General features: G+C 42.1%; 1 protein-coding gene across 1 annotated transcript in view; it reads left to right on the forward strand.

Annotated features, from left to right (window-relative positions):
* Positions 1 to 425: 425 nt before the first annotated feature.
* Positions 426 to 18,758, forward strand: part of KCNH5 (potassium voltage-gated channel subfamily H member 5) — a 240,538-nt gene continuing 222,205 nt past the window's right edge. Inside the window, exon 1 of the mRNA XM_032789186.1 lies at positions 426 to 536. Within this exon, the coding sequence (XP_032645077.1) occupies positions 464 to 536 (73 nt within the window). The 5' untranslated portion in view covers positions 426 to 463. The remainder of the gene's footprint in view (positions 537 to 18,758) is intronic.

Here is an 18,758-nt window from a genome sequence, read left to right on the forward strand (position 1 = left end):
CGCCCCGCGCTGTCCAGGGTGCGGGCCGGGGGCAGCTGCAGCCGCCCTTTGGGGCCAGCCCTCCGTGGCTGGGGGGCTGCGCCTTACTCGGCTCCCGGCTTGCTCCAGCGCAGCGGGGAGCTCCCGGGGAGCTGAGCGCGCGCTGTTCCCGCCCGGCGGGCTCAGGCTCGCAGGGGGCGAGCTCCCGGGACCATGCTGGCAGCCGGTGGCGGCGGCAGCAGCAGCAGCAGCAGCGGCCCGGCAGGCGCGCAGGCGCAATCTGCCCGGAGCCTGCGGTTCCCGAGTCCGGCGTGCGGCACCGCCACAGTCTGGGCTCCCCCCGCCGCCCGAGCGCTACTACCATGAACTGCTCCATCCTCGCCGGAGCGACTCACCGGCACTGGGCGCGAGACACCTCCCCGGCTGCCCCCAGCCGCCACCGCCGCGCCCCTGCCGCTCCAGAGCCCGGCTCTGCAGGCGCAGGATGCCGGGCGGCAAGAGAGGGCTGGTGGCACCGCAGAACACCTTCCTGGAGAACATCGTCCGGCGCTCCAGCGGTAAGAGCTCTCCCTGCAGCTCACCCCCGGCCCGGCCACCTAGGGACACCCCGCCCGGTACTTTCGGGGGACGCTGCCTTGCAGATCAGGACCAGAGCGGGGGAAAGTTAGTTGCTGCTGGGCTAGGTTCTCATCGCAACTTTATGGTGTGCTGGGTGTCTTTAGACTGGATGCAGCCCGCTAGCCACGGGCATGCTCTTAATCTCCGTTCAGCGATGCTGCTGGTCTGCTTGGCACAATATGTGGCTGAGGAAAGAAAACCTAATACATTTGCTTTAAAAAAAAAAAAACCCCTCTGACCCCCATCAGTGCAATATCGAAGAAGCCCCCTCTCCCAATTATTTGTATCTTCAGCAGGTGAAGATCAGCGAGAAATAAAGCCCCGATTTGTTTAGCAGCTTCCTTTCCTGTTAATTTAAGGAATTTGGTTAATTCCACGTGATGCCTGAAGTTCTTCGGGAGGGTTCCTCATCCGTCATTGGTAACTTTAGCTATCTAGCTAAAAGTGTGTCCCACACTGACAGCGATAATAGACGCAGTTGACAAATTAGAGAAGATACTTTTATTGTAAAATTGTTCAGCCACTACTGTCTGTTTTTAATTAAACTGATAAAGTGTATGTTTGTGAGTGTGCATTTCCACTAACATAGCAAAATTTGCTGTTAATTTCCAATAAAAATAATTTCTATAGAGAACATAATTTACCTGTAGTTGTAGATATCTGATCTATCGAGCATTTGCTGTTCTTCATCTGGTACCTTTTCCCCCCACATAGCTTCTTTAGTCCATGCCAACTTTATTATAATAATAATAATAATTATTACTATTATTATTTATTAATTGCATTTAAATACGTCAAGTTTTTGTGAACTGGTTCTGAAAATAAATAATCAAAAACATATTTTGAAACTATATCTTCCCAATATACGTAATTCATTCTATGTCTTTAAAAATGGTTCTACCTAATAGGCTCACTTTTTATCTTTCTTTTGTTGTTCTGTGGTCTAAAGCTCACAGAGTTTTGTAAAACTTTAACATTAATTTTTGTTGCAAAGGTGCTATTAGGAATTACAGTGACTTGGGTGGTAGGAATCCTGTGGCTGTGCAAACATGCTGAATATTGTCGGCAGTTCCACACCCACAGACTCCTCTGTTATATATATATAATGACAGGACTGTTGGTTTTCAAAATTCCATCGCTGTAAAATATTCATGCCTTTGGAATCTATTTTACCCTTGCAGCGCATTAGGAAACACGATCAAGAATATCACACATTAAAATAATGAAATGGATACAGATCATCCCCCCAACAAAACACAAATGATACTTTGGGCTAAACTCTGACCTCCTGCTTAGTCTTTACTGAGGCAAATTTCTATTGAAGTGAGTGGGAGCTTGTATGAATAAAAATGAAAAAAGGATCTCAGAATTTGGCCTATTGATACCAAACTGAGGTTTCTCTTTAGACTACAAAAGTTTAGATCAGCAACATGATGGCTAACACTGACCATTTATGTGCTGCCAATGTCCGTGTTAATCTAGTAACATGAATCAGAAAGAGGGACAGGGAAGAGGAAAGTGATTTAAAAAGTTGCAGAGTGTATCATTAACAAATATTCTAATGTTATCTGAAGTCCAGCTGAGCAGTAGTTCTTTCCATGCCTTCAGTTGCGCTGTGCTAAGTTCATTTCATGTTTCTGCCTTAAGTGGTACAGTTTGTTGGGTTTAACATTGATGTCGGATGAAGAATTTGGAGGTTGATTCTACTCCCATTGAAGTCAATGGGAATTTTGCCATTGCCTTGAATGGGAGCAGAACTGGAACCTAAAAATTGTTGGTCAAAGAATGTTTTTCTTGGTTTTAAAATGTCAGCTTCATAACTAGCAAACATTTTTATCTTTTTCTTCCTCTCATATTGCCGATATCAAATGCTCTGCTTGGCTGCTGATTCTGTGTCAAGTTCTGTGGTGGTATGGTTACGGAAAGCTGGGATCTCTTGCAACAGTGTACTGTCAGAATTTTAAATAAAAGATTAAATAATACGGTTGTATATATAACCTTTCCTCTGAGGATCTCAAAGCATTGAATGAATTATAATTACACTTCACAAGAAAATCAAGGAGGTACAAATAAGCATTAGCATCCCATTTTAAAGATGAGCAAACTGAGGCATGGGTAGTTCAGTTGTTGTGCCCAAGGTTACACGGGAAATCAGTGGCAGGGCTGGCAGCAGCACCCTTAATCTCTTGTTCTAATTAGGTCACATGTCTATGCTAATGAAAGTTTAGTAAGACTTAAAGTACCAAAAAGTAGAAAAGATCAGCAGGTTTTTTAAATTGTACTTTTAAAAATACTTTATTTTCCATCCAATTTAAATTTGACCAAAAATGGGAACATGGGATTTGTCATATGAGATGAAACCACTGATTCCTCTAATCTGCCTCCTCTGATGCTGAAGGAATGCAGCAACTCCCCATAATGCACCAAGCCAATTGTACATTGATGGACGGGTTGGGAATGTCTTCCTAGCTCATGCAGGTAATCAGTTTTATACCCTGAAGCATGAGATTAGATTATTTCTATTTCACTTAATGACTCATGTTGTCATGGTCATAATATTATTCATGCTTTTTGGAAATCAGCAGCACTATTGGATTCCATGACATCTTTCATTAGCAGTGAGTTCTATACTGCATGGGCCACAATGAATGGCTCTTGAGAGGACTAAATCCTGCTCCCATAGTCTTGTCTGAAGTCAGTATAAGGCAAGCAGGACTATACACCCTGTGAAGTAATATTGCTTTGTGTTTATTATATCTGTCCTCATAGATTTCAAGTCACCTTTCACTGTCACGGAGCAGGGTAAATAAAAAGAGCTTATTTTTTATTATAATCTTCAACATTTCTAATATCTCAATCTAGTCCCCTCTAATTTTGTTCTAGGTTAAATCATGCTATTTTTGTTTGTGATTTCTCATCACATATTAAATCCCCTCAGACTCCTTTACTGTCATATATTTTGATTGAACAACTGAACATTTATATACAGAATTACCATATTTTTATAAAGTTGAAATTCATGCTGACTCTGCCTTTTGACAGTGGGAGTTTTGTGCACAGATTGAGTGTGGTAGATAGATCTTGGTGTTAAAAACAGTCATATGGTTGATTTTAACATGAACTGGAAACTTTCTGTTTAGGAAGCTCAAGAACCTTTCCCTTCCCCCAGTTTTGGTTACAAAATAGATTAAACTCAAGCGACATCTCATGAAAAGAGTGAAAATGCATATACAGTACAAAGAAATGTATTGGCCACTGTGTTTCCATGATCCATATGCTGGAGTGGACTTCCTGAAACCCTCGGTTAAAATTATAGCCCCCAGTTGAAAAGTATGAGAAGATTTGTGGTGACCTCATTTATTTCTGGTAGCATTATACCTCCCCTGCTCTGAGTTCTTCTAAATCAGCTTTGCCAGGGCTGACTTTTTTTCATCCTGGAGCTTGTAGAGTAATTTCAAAGAGCCAATTATTTTCCCTTTTGGACAGCACCAAATTGCTCCATCGGGTAGTTTGAAAAGGATTTCCCAGAGGATGGTGACTCTGGGCCTCTTCACAAATTGTTCATCCAGCCACAACTGATACTGCTAAGCTAGTCATTCTATTATACTACCAATGTACTCAGTCAGTACATTTTTCAGGAACAGAACAAAACAAAAAGCCCACGAAGGGCCTGCTCCAAAGCCCACTGAAGTCAATGAGGGTCGTTCAGCTGACCTGTTTGTGCTTTGGGCCAGGCCCTGTGTACCTGTGCCTTTTTTTTTTGCCATGTGTTGTTGCCTTCCCTCTTGCTTATGGTTATAAGAAACTTGAAGTAAATGAACTAGGGAATCTATTCATTTGCTTGTTACCCTTTCCCATTATAAGCACGCTTATCCCTGGTAAATGAGGTTTCACGTAGATTAAGGCCTGGTCTACACTGGGAGTGGGTGGGGATCGACTTAAGATACGCAACTTCAGCTACAAGAATAGTGTAGCTGAAGTCGATGTATTTCACGTCCTCACAGCGCGGGGTCGAGTGCCGCTGCTCCCCCGTCGACTCCGCTTCCGCCTCTTGCCGAGAGAATTTTTTTTGTGGGTGAGAGCACTGTGTTAGAACAGATCACTGATGTTTCATTTTACCTTTATCAGAATTTGAGGTTTTGAAAAGGGCCTTTTCTTTCTTAGGGCAAAATCTTCCTCTCAGCTCATCACAGTAGTGCACAAGTTTCAGTTTTTTGGTTCCCCAAATGTGCGGACCTTCCACTGACATAAGCATGTGAGATGGGACCTGGATCCAGACATTCCACAGCTTTGATTCCAGAGCTGAAATTTGCAGCTTGGGCTCATTTCTGTACGACACGCAGGGAAAGCCAAATGTTGAAGCTGAGCACTGAGTTGAGCTATGTCAATAAAGAGAGGAGAAATTTGTCCTCGCCCTCTATCTTCTCCTTTTGCATAATTCATTGGTAAAAGTCCAAAATCTGTGTTTAGAACACAATCTGCTTACATAAAAAAGTACAGGTTTGTAACTAGTTTATCCTTGGGACTTCTCAACAGGCTGCAACAGAAAGCAAAAGTAGTTTGCAGGGGAGCAAGCCCTACTTTAAAGACCAAGAGTTTTAATTACCATTATTATTTATTACTTCTCTTGCATTAACACTTAGAGGCCCAATCAGGAGCATGGTTCTGTTGTGCTAGCACTGTACAAACACATATGAAGACCTGGAGAGAGATCTTGACTCCATTGCAGGAAGTGGGAGTTTTGCCATTGACTTCAGTGAGGCCAGGATTTCACTTTAGTTTCTGTCCTGAAGAACTTACAGTTTACTGCCACAATCCTGCAATCAGATCCATAGGGGCCTTGTTCCCAGATGGGGCTCTGTGATGTCAGGGGTGTTCCACATATGTGACAGGAACTGCCCCTTGCAGAACCAGTTGCAAGATCTGGGGCTAAGAAGACAAGTGACACACAAAGGGGGAGGGGAAAGGTTTACGATCATATATGTAACCTTTTATATACATTCATTTTAAATATTGAAAATATATATATATATAAATAGGTGTCAGTTCCTCTCTTTTCTCTCTCAAACTATCCATCAGGAGTTGTCTGATGCCTTGTAAGTCTGGTAAGGGAAAAAACTCTCAATAATTAAATGGATTTTTGTTTGACCCTGATAGAACTGAAGATTCTCTCCAGTCTGAAAATTCTGTAGGACAAGTTAGTAGAAATACCAGGGCTGAGCACCTTTCACAAGTACCTAAATTCTTAAACACAAGGGCTATAAACCAGTGGCCAAATTAATCTGTGGTCTAACTCGTTTGGCTGCATTGCAATCAGGTCACTGATGAGCTTGGTCTAATAAGTTTATGATAATTAGTGGATCATTTAGCTTTTGAAATGCACAGCATTGCTATTGAAATATCCAGATGATTACAACTGGAATTTGATTAAATTCTTGGGTTGTGTTTATAAGTCTGCCTGAGGAGGGATTTTGAATCTGAACTTATATAATGATTGCAGTAAATTGTTGAGCAGTGCTTTCTATCCCAGACACCCCCTTCTTGCCCAGGAGACTGTCCTTTGCTAGGCCCAATCCTGAAGCCTGAAGTGCCTGTGACTCCTGTTGAAACCAGAGGGAGTTTTATATATAAAACAACTACATATTTTCAATATTTATAGTGTTGTTTTTTTTTAAAAAAAAGAACCTTAAAAAATTTGATCATGAAAAATTGATACCAATTTACTAGTTTAGAAATGCGTACATACAATTTTGTTGGTTAAGGGAAGTGCCAGTTTTTTTCACTGATATTTGATTGGCTGGATTACAATGAAGATATTTTTTATGTTTGTAAATACTTTTTTCTTTCAAGTTACTGACAGCGGGATGCTGCTCTGGAAGAGGGATTGTTACCTCTATTCAGGGAGAACAGCATTCAGTATATGTCACAAGAGGGCGCTCTAAGTGTTATTGCATCTACAGATTGGTGTTTAAATCTGAAAGAAAACAGTAAAATGAAATTATTGCCTTTTAGAGTAAACATTTAGTTGTTGTTGTTGTTGTTACTGGAAGAGCTATACAATGAATAAGAAATGTAAGAAAGTTAATTGAATGGGAAAGCCATGTAGTTTACCTACTTTATCACTGTATTACTTGGTGGCTAGCCAGCATTTAGTGACTGAAACACAGGATTTTTTAAAATGAATAAAACATTATTTTCTGTTTGATGGGAGTCTATAAGGGGTAATGTTGTGGGCTAATAATTCTTTTAAGTTATATTGCTTTTCAAGAAACTTGTTTTGACAAAAGAGTTATGTGTGGTTTTCACATACTCGGGAGCTTGTGTGACTGACCAATATTTTGAAAAATAAACGCTTTCATTGGGTATTAGGACCCAATCCTGCAGTCCTGGCTTCCAATGGGGGGGAATCTCACTGGAGTAAAGGGGAGTTTTACCTGAGTTAGGATAGTATGATCAGGTTCAGAGTTGAGCTCTACCATGTCCTGAGAACAGTACACATTTGAAATTACAAGCCTGATCCTATTGACTTATGATCCCAGCGACTTCATTAGGAGTTTTGATCAAGTCAGGACTGCAGGATTGGACCCTAATGCCTGGTGTGCATAGCATTTCACTTTCAAAACATTGTCAGTCTTTCTCACAAATTAGAGTGTGAAAATCAGACATCATTGTTTTTTGTCAAAACAAATTTCTTGAAATATAAATACATTGAGGCTAGTGGGACTGCTCACAGAGGTAGTTACGTGTGTAAGTGTTTTCAGGATTAGGTCCTATGTACAACTAAAATTAGAGGTCAAGATTTTCCAAACGAGGAGTCTAAAGTTGGAATCCTAAATCCATATTTAGGATCTTGCCTGATTTTCAAGAGTGCTGCACACCCAACAGCTCCCTTTGCTTTTAATGGGAGAGGCTGGATGCTCAGCAGTGATGAAAAGTAGGTCGGTACCAAGAAGGCCCTGGTCCTGGAGATATTTAAGTATTTGCTTATACACATGAATAGTCTCATTGACTTTAATGGGATGCTCACATGCATAAAATTAAACATGTCTTTGCAAAATCCGCCTTAACTATGGATCTAAGATCCTAAATGTAGGCTCCTATTTTTGAAAATCTTGGCCCTGGGATACAATATTTTGTAGCACTATAAATGACAAGGGAGTTTTTTTTCCAGGTTTTACTCTCTTGTTAATTACCATGTAAAAACATACCTTAGTGGTATAAGATGGTATAAAAGCTTTCCATTTCTTACGTTACTTCCAAATGCCTTCACTTACAGCTTCTGCAGATTCCATAATACTTTCAGATAAGTGGCAATTAGTAGCAAATCAGTATTTATTTTTGAAATATACATTTTCACACAAAATAGACCAAATCCTGGTTGCCTTCCTCTTATGAGCATTCCCTTTGAATTTAATGGGACTACCCAGGTAAACAAGGCAGGCTGGACTTGGTTCAATTGAAGTGCACATAATTTTAATAGAGAACCAACTCATTGGACATTTCATGGGTAGTTTGTTGGCATCTGTGACATGTAAAAACATAACTGGGAAAGGTTTGAACTAATGTAACTCCGTGGTAAATCATTTAGGCTATATCTACACTACAGCTTATGTCGGCAAAATTTATGTCACTCGGGGTGTGAATTTTCTACTCCCCTTTGTGACATAAGTTACAGTGATGTAAGTGTTCGTGTGCTCAAAGTGCTCTCCTGTCGACATAGTTTTTGCTGCTTGCAAAGGTGTTTTTTTTTTTTTATGCCAATGACGTAGAGCGTCTTCACCAAACGCTCCTCTGCAGCGCTGTACGTATACAAGGCAAGCAGTGTAAAACCTATGGCCATCATGCAATAAAATAGCTTCTCAGACAAGCCATAGGGACAACCTGTTGTCTTTATTGATGTAAACATCTATTGAGGTAGGTGGGAATTTTGTCTCAGTAAAGAGTGAAGTATCAGAACATATATGAGATTAGGCCTGTTGTGTAGCGACCAGTTTAACTTTTGAATTTTTGGACAATAAGTTAAATGTAGATTATAATGTTTTTCTTTTAGTGTTTGCCTTGGAAATTGCTGTCAACTGCCATGCTCATAGCTGTCATACAAACTACATGGCAATAAAACAGTGAAACATATATTTGTGTACCCAATTTTATAATTTTTGATGAGCAGCTTTTTGGGGCGGGGCCGTGGCTTGTAGCGCAATGGCGAACCAATCGTGAGTTGCTTCTCAGTTTGCTATTATAATATAAATATTAACAACAACAATAGTACAAATAAATATCTGAAGCAGGAAATTTGTTCTGTGATGAATCTGTCAAGCAGATCTCAGAAGTTAGGTTTGGATGAATTTGGAAAGACTGACATGATTCTACATATTTAAAAGGCACAAGGGAAAAAACCCACTGTATTAGAAAATGTAGAACGGCCTTTACAGTACAGATTAAGAATGTCATGAGGAGGTTTGTGGTATCAATGTAATGGCTTATCTACAGCACCATGCCCAAGCTTGACCCCCTGATTCTGCAAACTGTTCCACATGGAAAGACTGCTGCACCTGCACAGAGCCCCCTGGACTTTAGTGGGGCTCTGCCCATGCAGATCAGCTTGCAGGATCAGGATTTTCTATTGTATTCTGTCTGGTCGCGTGCCATGCCGTGAGTGTGTAGCTGGATCCGTTGACTAAATTCAATAGAATATCCTTATTTGTCTGTGTTAGGGCTTAATTAGATTGGCTAAAAGGAAATCAAATATAAGGGGGGGCATCAGAAAGGTTTTTATTTTGTGCAGAATCTCATGAGTTTTCCAAGAGGAGGTGTGCAGATTGCAGGGCTATGCTGATATTGGTTTAGTTATTGGGACAGTTGATTGACAGTCACATAAGTGGTTTGGGATTCTCATAAGGGAGTTAAGAAGCAAGCCAAAGTTGAAACAGATTTCCAGGCATTTTCACACAGCCTGTCAGTTCCTGGCTGTGCTCTGTCTGGGTTGGAAGTGCTGAGCTTATAAAATTGATTTGGATAATAAATCGATTTAGATGGGAAGAGGTGTTTTTTCTTTTCTTATTTTTTTCTATTTTTTATTTCTGGTTGTGTTACTGAGTCTGATTTTGCATATCTCCTCCTTCCGACATAGTTGTTTTGTTCCTTAAAAGATGAGTTGCATATTCTCCTGGGAGGAGATGTAAATATGAAATGGTGATTTTTACAAATTGTACTTGAATATTTCTAAGACAAGATGAGCAGAGATGATGTTCTTCACTTGATTAAACACATCTTCTCCTAGAGTGATTTAGCTGTTCTTGCTTTTCCATCATTATGTAACGTGTATTTTTACACTGCTTTGGGCATTTTGTTGTAAAAAAAAAAAAAATTACTTGAACATTGGGCTCATTTTTTAAAAACAGGGTTCTCAGGTTCAGAAGAAAGCTGAACATTAGCTATTGTGAGATTGTGTAGATAATATTAAAGGTTTGGTGCTGTACTACATATTCTCCTACCTTTTTATATGAAGGAACTTATCTGCAAAATAGAAGCATGGAAACTTAAAATATATTTTATTTTTACAAGAAGCAGTGCTAGCAAAAGGTGGAATATTTGCTAACATTCAATAGTACAGTTGCTTGTCATCTGTATTAAAGTTTGTAAAGATGAGAGTAATTTTAGCTCATTAAAAGGGCTGCTGAGTCGTCTGAGATGATAGGAACTCTTTCTGAGGCAGGCATGTCCGATGCCTGAGACCTGCATTCCTGTTCTCCTATAGACATCAATGTTTTAGAAATATCTAGTAAAGGAATATATACATCCTACAGAACTTTTCTTCAGGCATTCTGCAGCACACTAACAAGATAGGGTTGGGAAAAATGCCTGGTGGACCCAGTGCCATCAGACAAGTTTAGACATCATAAAAATGGACTTTTCTCAAAGGAGATGTAAAATGAAAGTGCATTTTCAGCACATCAATTAAATTCAAGCCAGAGGGAATACACTAATAGATATTTTAACTTAATAACTGTGGAAGTTTTAAAGTTAGCTGCATGTGAATCTTTTCAAATAATGATTTATTGACAGTTAGCTAACTGGAAAATTCTCGGCTCCTACATTCCTACGTTGGATCAGAGTCTATCACATCTAGTATCTGGTGTTCAGCAATGGCCAATATTGAACGGTCCAGATGCAAGTGTTCTCCACTTTTCCACCTCCTCTGTAATGTGCCTGGCAAGTTTTGCATTGCTGTATGTAGAAGGAAAATATATTCCTTCTGGGCCATACCATGCAGCACTTAGTTTACATGAGTTGAAATTACCAATATTTTATCAAGGATTTGTTTACTTGTACCCTACCATCCAGAACTTCAGATCACTTTTGTTGCTCATAAAATAATCCAGTTCTTTTAAAAGCTAGTGTGTACTGGACAGCTTGCCTCTCCTGTGGCAATGAATTCCCCAGGCTGACTACACACTGTGGTCCTGATCCTACTATCTTAGCTCATGTGAGTAACCTTGTCATGGTATAATTCCCCACCCTGAACCTTAGTGTCCAAAAGATGGGGTACCAGCATGAATTCCTCTAAGCTCAATTACCACTTAGTACTTGTAGCACTGCCACCAATCAGGAATTCCAGTGCCTGGTACACTCTGGTCCCCCCAAAACCTTGCCTGGGGAACCCCAAGACCCAAATCCTCTGGATCTTAATACAAGGAAAGTAAACCCTTTCCCCCACCGTTGCCTCTCCCAGGCTTCCCCTCCCTGGGTTAGCCTGGAAGATTATTGTGATTCAAACGCCTGGAATCATCAAACAGAGAAGAAAATTCACCTTCCCCCCCTCCTTCTCTCTCCTCCTCCCAGACTCTCCCTGAGAGAGAAAGTAATCCTAACACAGAGAGAAATTAACCTTTCTCTCCCCCTTCCCTCTTTTCTCCCCACCAATTCCCTGGTGGATCCAGACCCAGTCCCCTGGGGTCTCACCAGAATAAAAAAACAATCAGGTTCTTAAACAAGAAAAGCTTTTAATTAAAGAGAGAAAAACAGTAAAAATTATCTTTGTAAATTTAAGATGGATTAGGTACAGGGTTTTTCAGCTATAGACACTGGGAATACCCTCCCAGCCTAAGTATACAAGTACAAATTAAAATCCTTTCAGCAAAATACAAATTTGAACTCCTTCCAGCCAAATGGACATTTGCAAATAAAGAAAACAAACATAAGCCTAACTCGGCTTATCTACCTAGTATTTACTATTTTAAACTTATAAGAGCCTGTATCGGAGAGATTGGAGAGAAACCTGGTTGCACATCTGGTCACTCTCAGAACCCAGAGAGAACAACAACCAAAAACTAACAGCACACACAAAAACTTTCCGCCCTCATGATTTGAAAGTATCCTGTCCCCTGATTGGTCCTCTGGTCAGATGACAGCCAGGCTTACTGAACTTGTTAACCCTTTACAGTCAAAAGAGATATAAAGTACGTCTGTTCTATTAACTCCTACTATCTGTTTATGACAAACCTCATGCTGTGCAAGGAATTCTTTTAGTAGTTTGCGGCATATGTACAGTAAAGTTATAGGGTTAAATTCTGCTTTAAAAATTTTTTTTTGGTAAATATAACCTGTATAAAATATTAGTGATGCAAATACAGAGGTAGATGTAAGTAACTGTTTCTCTAATTTTTCTTTTCTTTATTCCTTTATTGTAGGGCTCTTGTCATTCTAATTATATATGTATGTATTAGTTCATAGCATTTGCTAATTTTATTGATTCATTTAATTAAAACCAACACAAAGAAACCTAAGTAATACTAAAATTAAAATTCCCCAAACTCTACAGAACTAAACTAAATATAAATTAATCTAAGAACATAGTTTGTACCAAGTGGGGATTGAATGCCCCACTAAACTTCTGGTGCATTGATGTGTGTGTACAGTCAAAACCTTTTAATCCCTGGACTCTAAATCCATTGAAGCTGACACAGGGGCACTGGTAGAAAGAGGAAAACCGCCTAAGGAGGTAGCCAGAATACTGCTCTCATTCTGCTTATCAAAGTAGTCTGGAGTTTTATCACTAACCAAATGTTAGCAGAGGCAAAAAAAATGCCTTCTTCCATTGCCAGCGTCCTGGGAAATTCTTCTTGGACAACATTTTAGCCACAGTGCTCAATGGCCCTTGGCTATATGGAGCAGCCTGTCAGAGAAGATTAGAATGAACCCAAAGTTGACTGTATTTTGAACACGAAGCACACCACAGTACTAGTTTTGACCAAAGCTGTCCTGCAAGTACTGAACATGAAAAAGAAACAAACAAAGCTAACTCTCCAGCAAGTGTAACCAGCAAGAGATTAAGGGAGATGGAGAGCAGAATCCACTCTGGTCAGTTCTGTGTAAATCTTAATCTTGGAAAAGATGGATGGTCTAGAAATTCCTTAGGTAGGTAGGCTGCATATTTTGGTAACTAGGCCAAATAGGCAATGGCGGATTAGCCACTGGGCTGATGGAGCCTGGGCCCAGGGGCCCCAGCCATCTGTGGTGTCCAGGAAAAAATCTGCTGCCAGGCGCTGTAACCCAGAGCCCCAACCCCTACGTAGGCAGGGCAAGGGAAGCCCCCATGTCTTGACCCTGCTCCGTGGCAGCAGTGCCAGGTTGGGGAAACCCTCATGCCCCAACCCCCTTCCCCAGCAGCAGCAGCGCCGGGCAGGTGGGGCAGGGGAAGACTCCCCCCCATCCCAGCAGCCCGCAATCCCAGCAGAAGCCGCGGGATGGGGAAGCCCCAGTGTCCCCCACCCCTCCCTGGCAGAAGCCATGGGGCGGCAGGGGAAGCCCCTGTGCCCGACCGTGCTCTCTGGAAGAAGTGCTGGGCGGGCAAGGCAGGAGAAGCGTCAGTGCCCAGAAATGTAGGAGGCTGTAGGGGAAGCCCCAGCATCTGGACCCCTGCGGTGGACCCCCTGGTGCAGGGACAGAGCTTCTCTGGTCTTGGGGCTGCAATGAGGTTGGGGCAGAAAGGGGTTGGGGAGGTGGAATCGGGAGGACCCTGGGTGGAACAGGGATGGGTCCTGCCCCCAGGGAAGGGGCAGAAAGGGGTGGGGCTGCAGGCAGAAGGAGGAGAACAGGAGTGAGCCGCAGGCAGAAGAGGCGGGGAGGGGCTCCCCACTAGCTCTGGTCCAGGGCCCCAAGAAACCTTAATCTGCCTCAGCAAATAGGTAACTTTAGTCCCAGACTGGCCGTTAGGACCAAACCTTGCCCATAGTCGCTGCAGAAACCTAAATGTTCATCCACCATTAGATATCTCCACAAATGTCATCCAAAACTGTCACATCTCAAACCCGGCAAAACCCCCATAAACTGCTGTGCTGTACCTTCTGTTCAGTTATGTCTATTGTTACCAAGAGGTTAGATTCTAAATGGACAAAAACCGGGGTGCAAAAATTCGAAACATTTCAGAATATACACCTCTACACTCCTTTACCCTGTTATATCTGAATTCGTGTTATATCGGGTCACGTTATATGGAGGTAGAGGTGTACTAGCAGTTAAAACAGAGGGTTAAGACAAGCAAGGACTCCTGGGTGCTATCGCTGCCAGAGTTTTGGAGTGTGACCTTGTGCAGGTCACTCAAATCTGTGCCTTGGGTTCTCCATCAGTGCATAATTCATTAATACTACTCTCTGAATAAAGCGGAGGTGTGTTACATTTCTGTGTCCTGAGTACTTCATCTCTTGATACTAGAAGACAGGTTGGTGCCCTTTTCCTGCTGTTTGCAGAAAGACTCATTTAATTTACAGATGCTTGGAGAGGGTCATATCTTTGTATTCAGAACTGTTGAAAGACCTGTGCACAGGCCCCGATGGTATTTTTAGAATTTGTGTCAAGAAAAAAAATTATATGGGACAGTTTAGCTGATGATTGGCATTGTCTCCAGCACTGACTAGGGGTAGCTAACCCTGCTTTATTTGTGGAAACTCTGGTGTTTAGCAAAAAAACCTGTTTAGTATTTTGTTCAAAATTGCAGAGGTAATGTAAAAATTGTCAAACGCAGCTTTGATGGAGAAAATAACACTATCAGCAATCAAATGGGGGAAAAGACAGGTTGGTGTTATACATATGCATTAATGTGGTTATGATATAAGAAGACTCAGGCAGGATGTCATTACTAAATCAGCATTTTTCAGATTGCATTGGTATATCTATGGGCTCTTTCCTTTGTCAAAGTTTTAAAGAGAAGATGCTATATACACAAAGCAAGAGACTTGTATATTTGTTTGTCTTTGGCCTGATGCTTGTTACAATGATCATTGTACTAAATTTAGCCTCTTGCTAAATTTTTGCATTTTTTAAATTTTTTTTGTGTTTTTAATGAAAAATCAATAAAGCAAAAACAAAACAATAACCCAAAGTCAGTGCTGCTTTCCTATCTCCCGTGGGTTTGTTCAGGCTTTTTTAATTAATGCTTTCTGAGCACTCTGCAATCTTCGGATGTAAAAGTCCAAAAATTTAATATCAGGCCTGCCATATGTTTGCTCTTGGCTGTGACATGCCTCTTCTGCTGTGTACATTGTGTTCTGAAACAGTTACATAACAGGAATATAGGATCAAGATTATCTCTGTCACAAATGATAAGACTACATATCTATGTAATCTGTTTATTGGTTTATGAATCTCAGGTCCTCCAGGGAGTGTCACAAATCCACATGATATCCCTGAATGATTTTATATTTGAATATCTAATTCTGTTGAAAGATGGATACAATAGAAATGTCAGTCAGTCAGTCAGCTTCTGGTGAATGGAAGACACTCCTGTTTTCATGTAAGGTGTTTCTTACTTCTAAGTGTCTAGAACATCTTAGGGAAGATAGTTATAGAAAATGAGTATTTTTTTGTGTGCGCGCAAAATCAATCCTGTTTTTGATTCAACATTCATGTAGTACTTGTAGATTCACACAGTCTCTACCAAGCAGAATTTTCCTCACATGGGAACGTTTAAGTCCTGCACCAACTCTGAACTGTGCCCACTTGAGAGGAGTTAATTGGGGTGAATGTTGTGAAGACCATTCAGCAGTTCTAATGGGGGAGAGGGGTTTGGCTGATATGCAGATATATTGGATAAAATTCAAAACTGTCCAATGGGGAGCAGTCATATTCAGAATTGGAAATGGCGGGAGGTGTTACTAATGGATAAGATTCTGTTAGTGCTGCAGTACGGCTGCCAAAATAAAACAGTGGTGCAGAAAAGAACTCTGGTTATGTCTCCAAAGCGTGAACATCTCTTTTACACTCGCTCGTCACAGTTCTGGGATGGTTTTTTTGTTTGTTTGTTTGTTTTTTGTCCTCACCATGCAGTTCTTTAATCTCTTTTTACAGCCCCAGCAGTTAGTGATGCACACACTTGTTACACCCACCTAAATGTCCTGGGTTCAACAGTTGAATTCACACCCAAACATTACTGGACTAGTGTTCTGCTTAGACAGTGTGTGTGTGAGAGAGAGAAAGAATAGAAAGTCCAGTTAGACAGTAATGGGGAAATGGTGCAGAGAGGGTAACAAACAGGGATACGCTGTGTAGAAAGTAGAGGGAAGAGGAAAAAACACCCTGGAGTATCAGTACAGTGGGTGAAATCTTAGCTCTATTGAAGTCAATGGCAAAGCTTCCATTGTCATCCGATATTATGTATTTATTTGTTTTGTGGTATGCATAGACGCTCCAGTCATGGACCTGGCCACTTGCTTTCCTTTAGGTAGAAAAACAAGTTTAAAAAATATTCACTCCCTCTTCGGATAAAAAAGATTTTTGGGTGAACTCAGACTAATTATACGAATCTAAAAAGATTGAAGTTCATGAAACCCAAAGCTCTATCCTTACATCATTCTGTCTTTATTAGATTTTCACAGGGAAAAATATTGATCTTCAGATTTTTTTTTCAAAATTCAAGTTTGCAAAATATATGAGAGAAATGGATATAGAAACTCAAAATTTTTCCAATATACTTATCTTGTTGGATAGAATATTGGATAGAATATTATTTGGATTATATACTCTACATTCAAGCCTCTAAACCATAGGAAGGAGTGCAGTGTAGAACCTATAAAAACACAAATTATCGCTCTTTGATATGAAAATAAGGTAAATATAGCCATAAACAAAAGCAGTAGGCATAATTATCCTTTCACTATTGTAACGACAGCTGCTAAAAATTCTCCTTTAGATCTTTTTTGGACAATACCTGTGCTGAGAGGAAGCTACCTGTATCATCACTGAGTTTGTATGTTAGAGACTTTTAATGGCTACATTTCACTGGCTTTTTGCACCATTTTAGTGGTGAAAGTTAATGAATAGCTCCATAGCCGCAGTAAAAACACATTCACACAATGCTCAGAGATGACCTTGGATCATAAATGGAGAACCTCTGTTTTAGACTATAGGGAGAACATTGTTACAGGAACGATATTAGAAATGTTTGCATTGCTGATGAGCATATAACACTCTGGCAGTACAGTTGAAGAAAATGGATACTCCCGGCCAGGGGCCGCTCTAGGCACCAGCAAAGCAAGCACTTGCTTGGGGCAGTCCATTTGCAGGGGCGGCAGAACCAACAGGGGGCTTTGGGAGCTGTAGTTCCTTGGTTAGCTCCCTGCCTATAGAGCTAGCCCTGGAGCAGGGAAAGAACTACATTTCCCAGCATTCCCTTGGCCACCACCAACTGGAGAGGAAGGAGGGGGACCTCATGTGGCAGCATGTTGTGAGTGGAGAGTGGTAGGATACCATATTTTAACATTCACAACACAGGACACTCCACGGGGAGGGAAAACCCAGCCCTGCCATCATCCACTCCCTCCGACTGCCCCCCACAGAAACCCCAACCCCCCTGCTCCCTGTCCCCTGATTACCCCCTCCTGGGACCCCTGCCCCTATCTAAGCACCGCTGGTCCTTGTCCCCTGATTGCCCCCTCCCAGGACGCCTGCCCCTAACTTCCCCCCAGGACCCCACCCCCTATCTAAGTACCGCTGGTCCTTGTCCCCTGATTGCCCCCTCCCAGGACCCCTGCCCCTAACTAAGCCTCCCTTCTCCTTGTCCCCAACTCCCCCTTCTGAAACCCCCCCCAACTTCCCCCCACCTGTCCCCTGACAAACCCCTGGGACTCCCATGCCTATCCAACCGCTGCCTATCCCCTGACTGCCCCCCGCCTGAACCCCTGACCCATCTACCTTCCCTGCCCTTCCTTGACTGCCCCCCCTGAACGCCTACCCCTTCTCCAACCCCCCAGCCCCTTACCTGTGTCACTCAGACCAGCATTTGGCTCCACGCAGCGCCAGACACGCTGCTGCATAAATGCTGCCGTGCTCTCTGCGGAGCCCACAGCCCCCCCGCCCCCCGACCGAGCACCTGCCTTCCAGATTTGAACACTCAAAATTCAGGAGTGCTCAAGCTCAGTTTGCGCAGCTGTTACTTCATTTCTCCCAAATCAAATATCTGATCCACTGTAACTTGCTGTAGAAAAAGTAGGATAAAATTGAGCAAGAATGCTTCTCAGTGGTTATTAGGACTGGAATTGCTATTTTCAACAGCCATTGCCTTTTTTTTTGGTTTTTGTTTAAAAGGAAGACAGTGATATTGCACTGGCAAATTCCCCATAGAAAGAAAGAGTGGAACAAGGAATAATAAAGGCACCTCAACTTTTCCTCATTTATGTAGGACGGTCTTATAAATGCATCCAGATATCCTCCAATCACGCAAGCTGAAAATGTTCCACTTTACTGCAGTTCTGTAACCATATGGAACCAATCCTGTCTGCATTCTGTGCACATCTAAAATTCTGCTGAATGACCCGCCCTGGAGCGAGTTACAGTGACCCAGGGCTGCGGCGGAAGGAGGTGCAGTGGGGCGGGAGAGCCCAGGGCGAGGCAGCAGGAGGTGTGTCAGGGTGCTGGTGGGGGGGAAGAGGGGAGGGTATCATGGGGGGAAGGGGGAAGCCCAGCGCTGGGGTGGCAGGGGATGTGGGTGGGGGAGAAGAGCCCAGGGCTGGGGTAGCAGGGGGTGTGGAGGGGAGCCCAGGGCTGGGACGGGGGGCAGCCAAAATGTTTTCTGCTTGGGGCAGCAAAAAACCTAGAGCCTGCCCTGCTTCCTGCTTCAGAAACACTTTGCTAAAAGCAGCTTTGGAGGAACGAGGTTCCAAACTGGT

Source organism: Chelonoidis abingdonii, chromosome 4, assembly GCF_003597395.2.
Source record: "Chelonoidis abingdonii isolate Lonesome George chromosome 4, CheloAbing_2.0, whole genome shotgun sequence".
NCBI lineage: Eukaryota > Metazoa > Chordata > Testudines > Testudinidae > Chelonoidis > Chelonoidis abingdonii.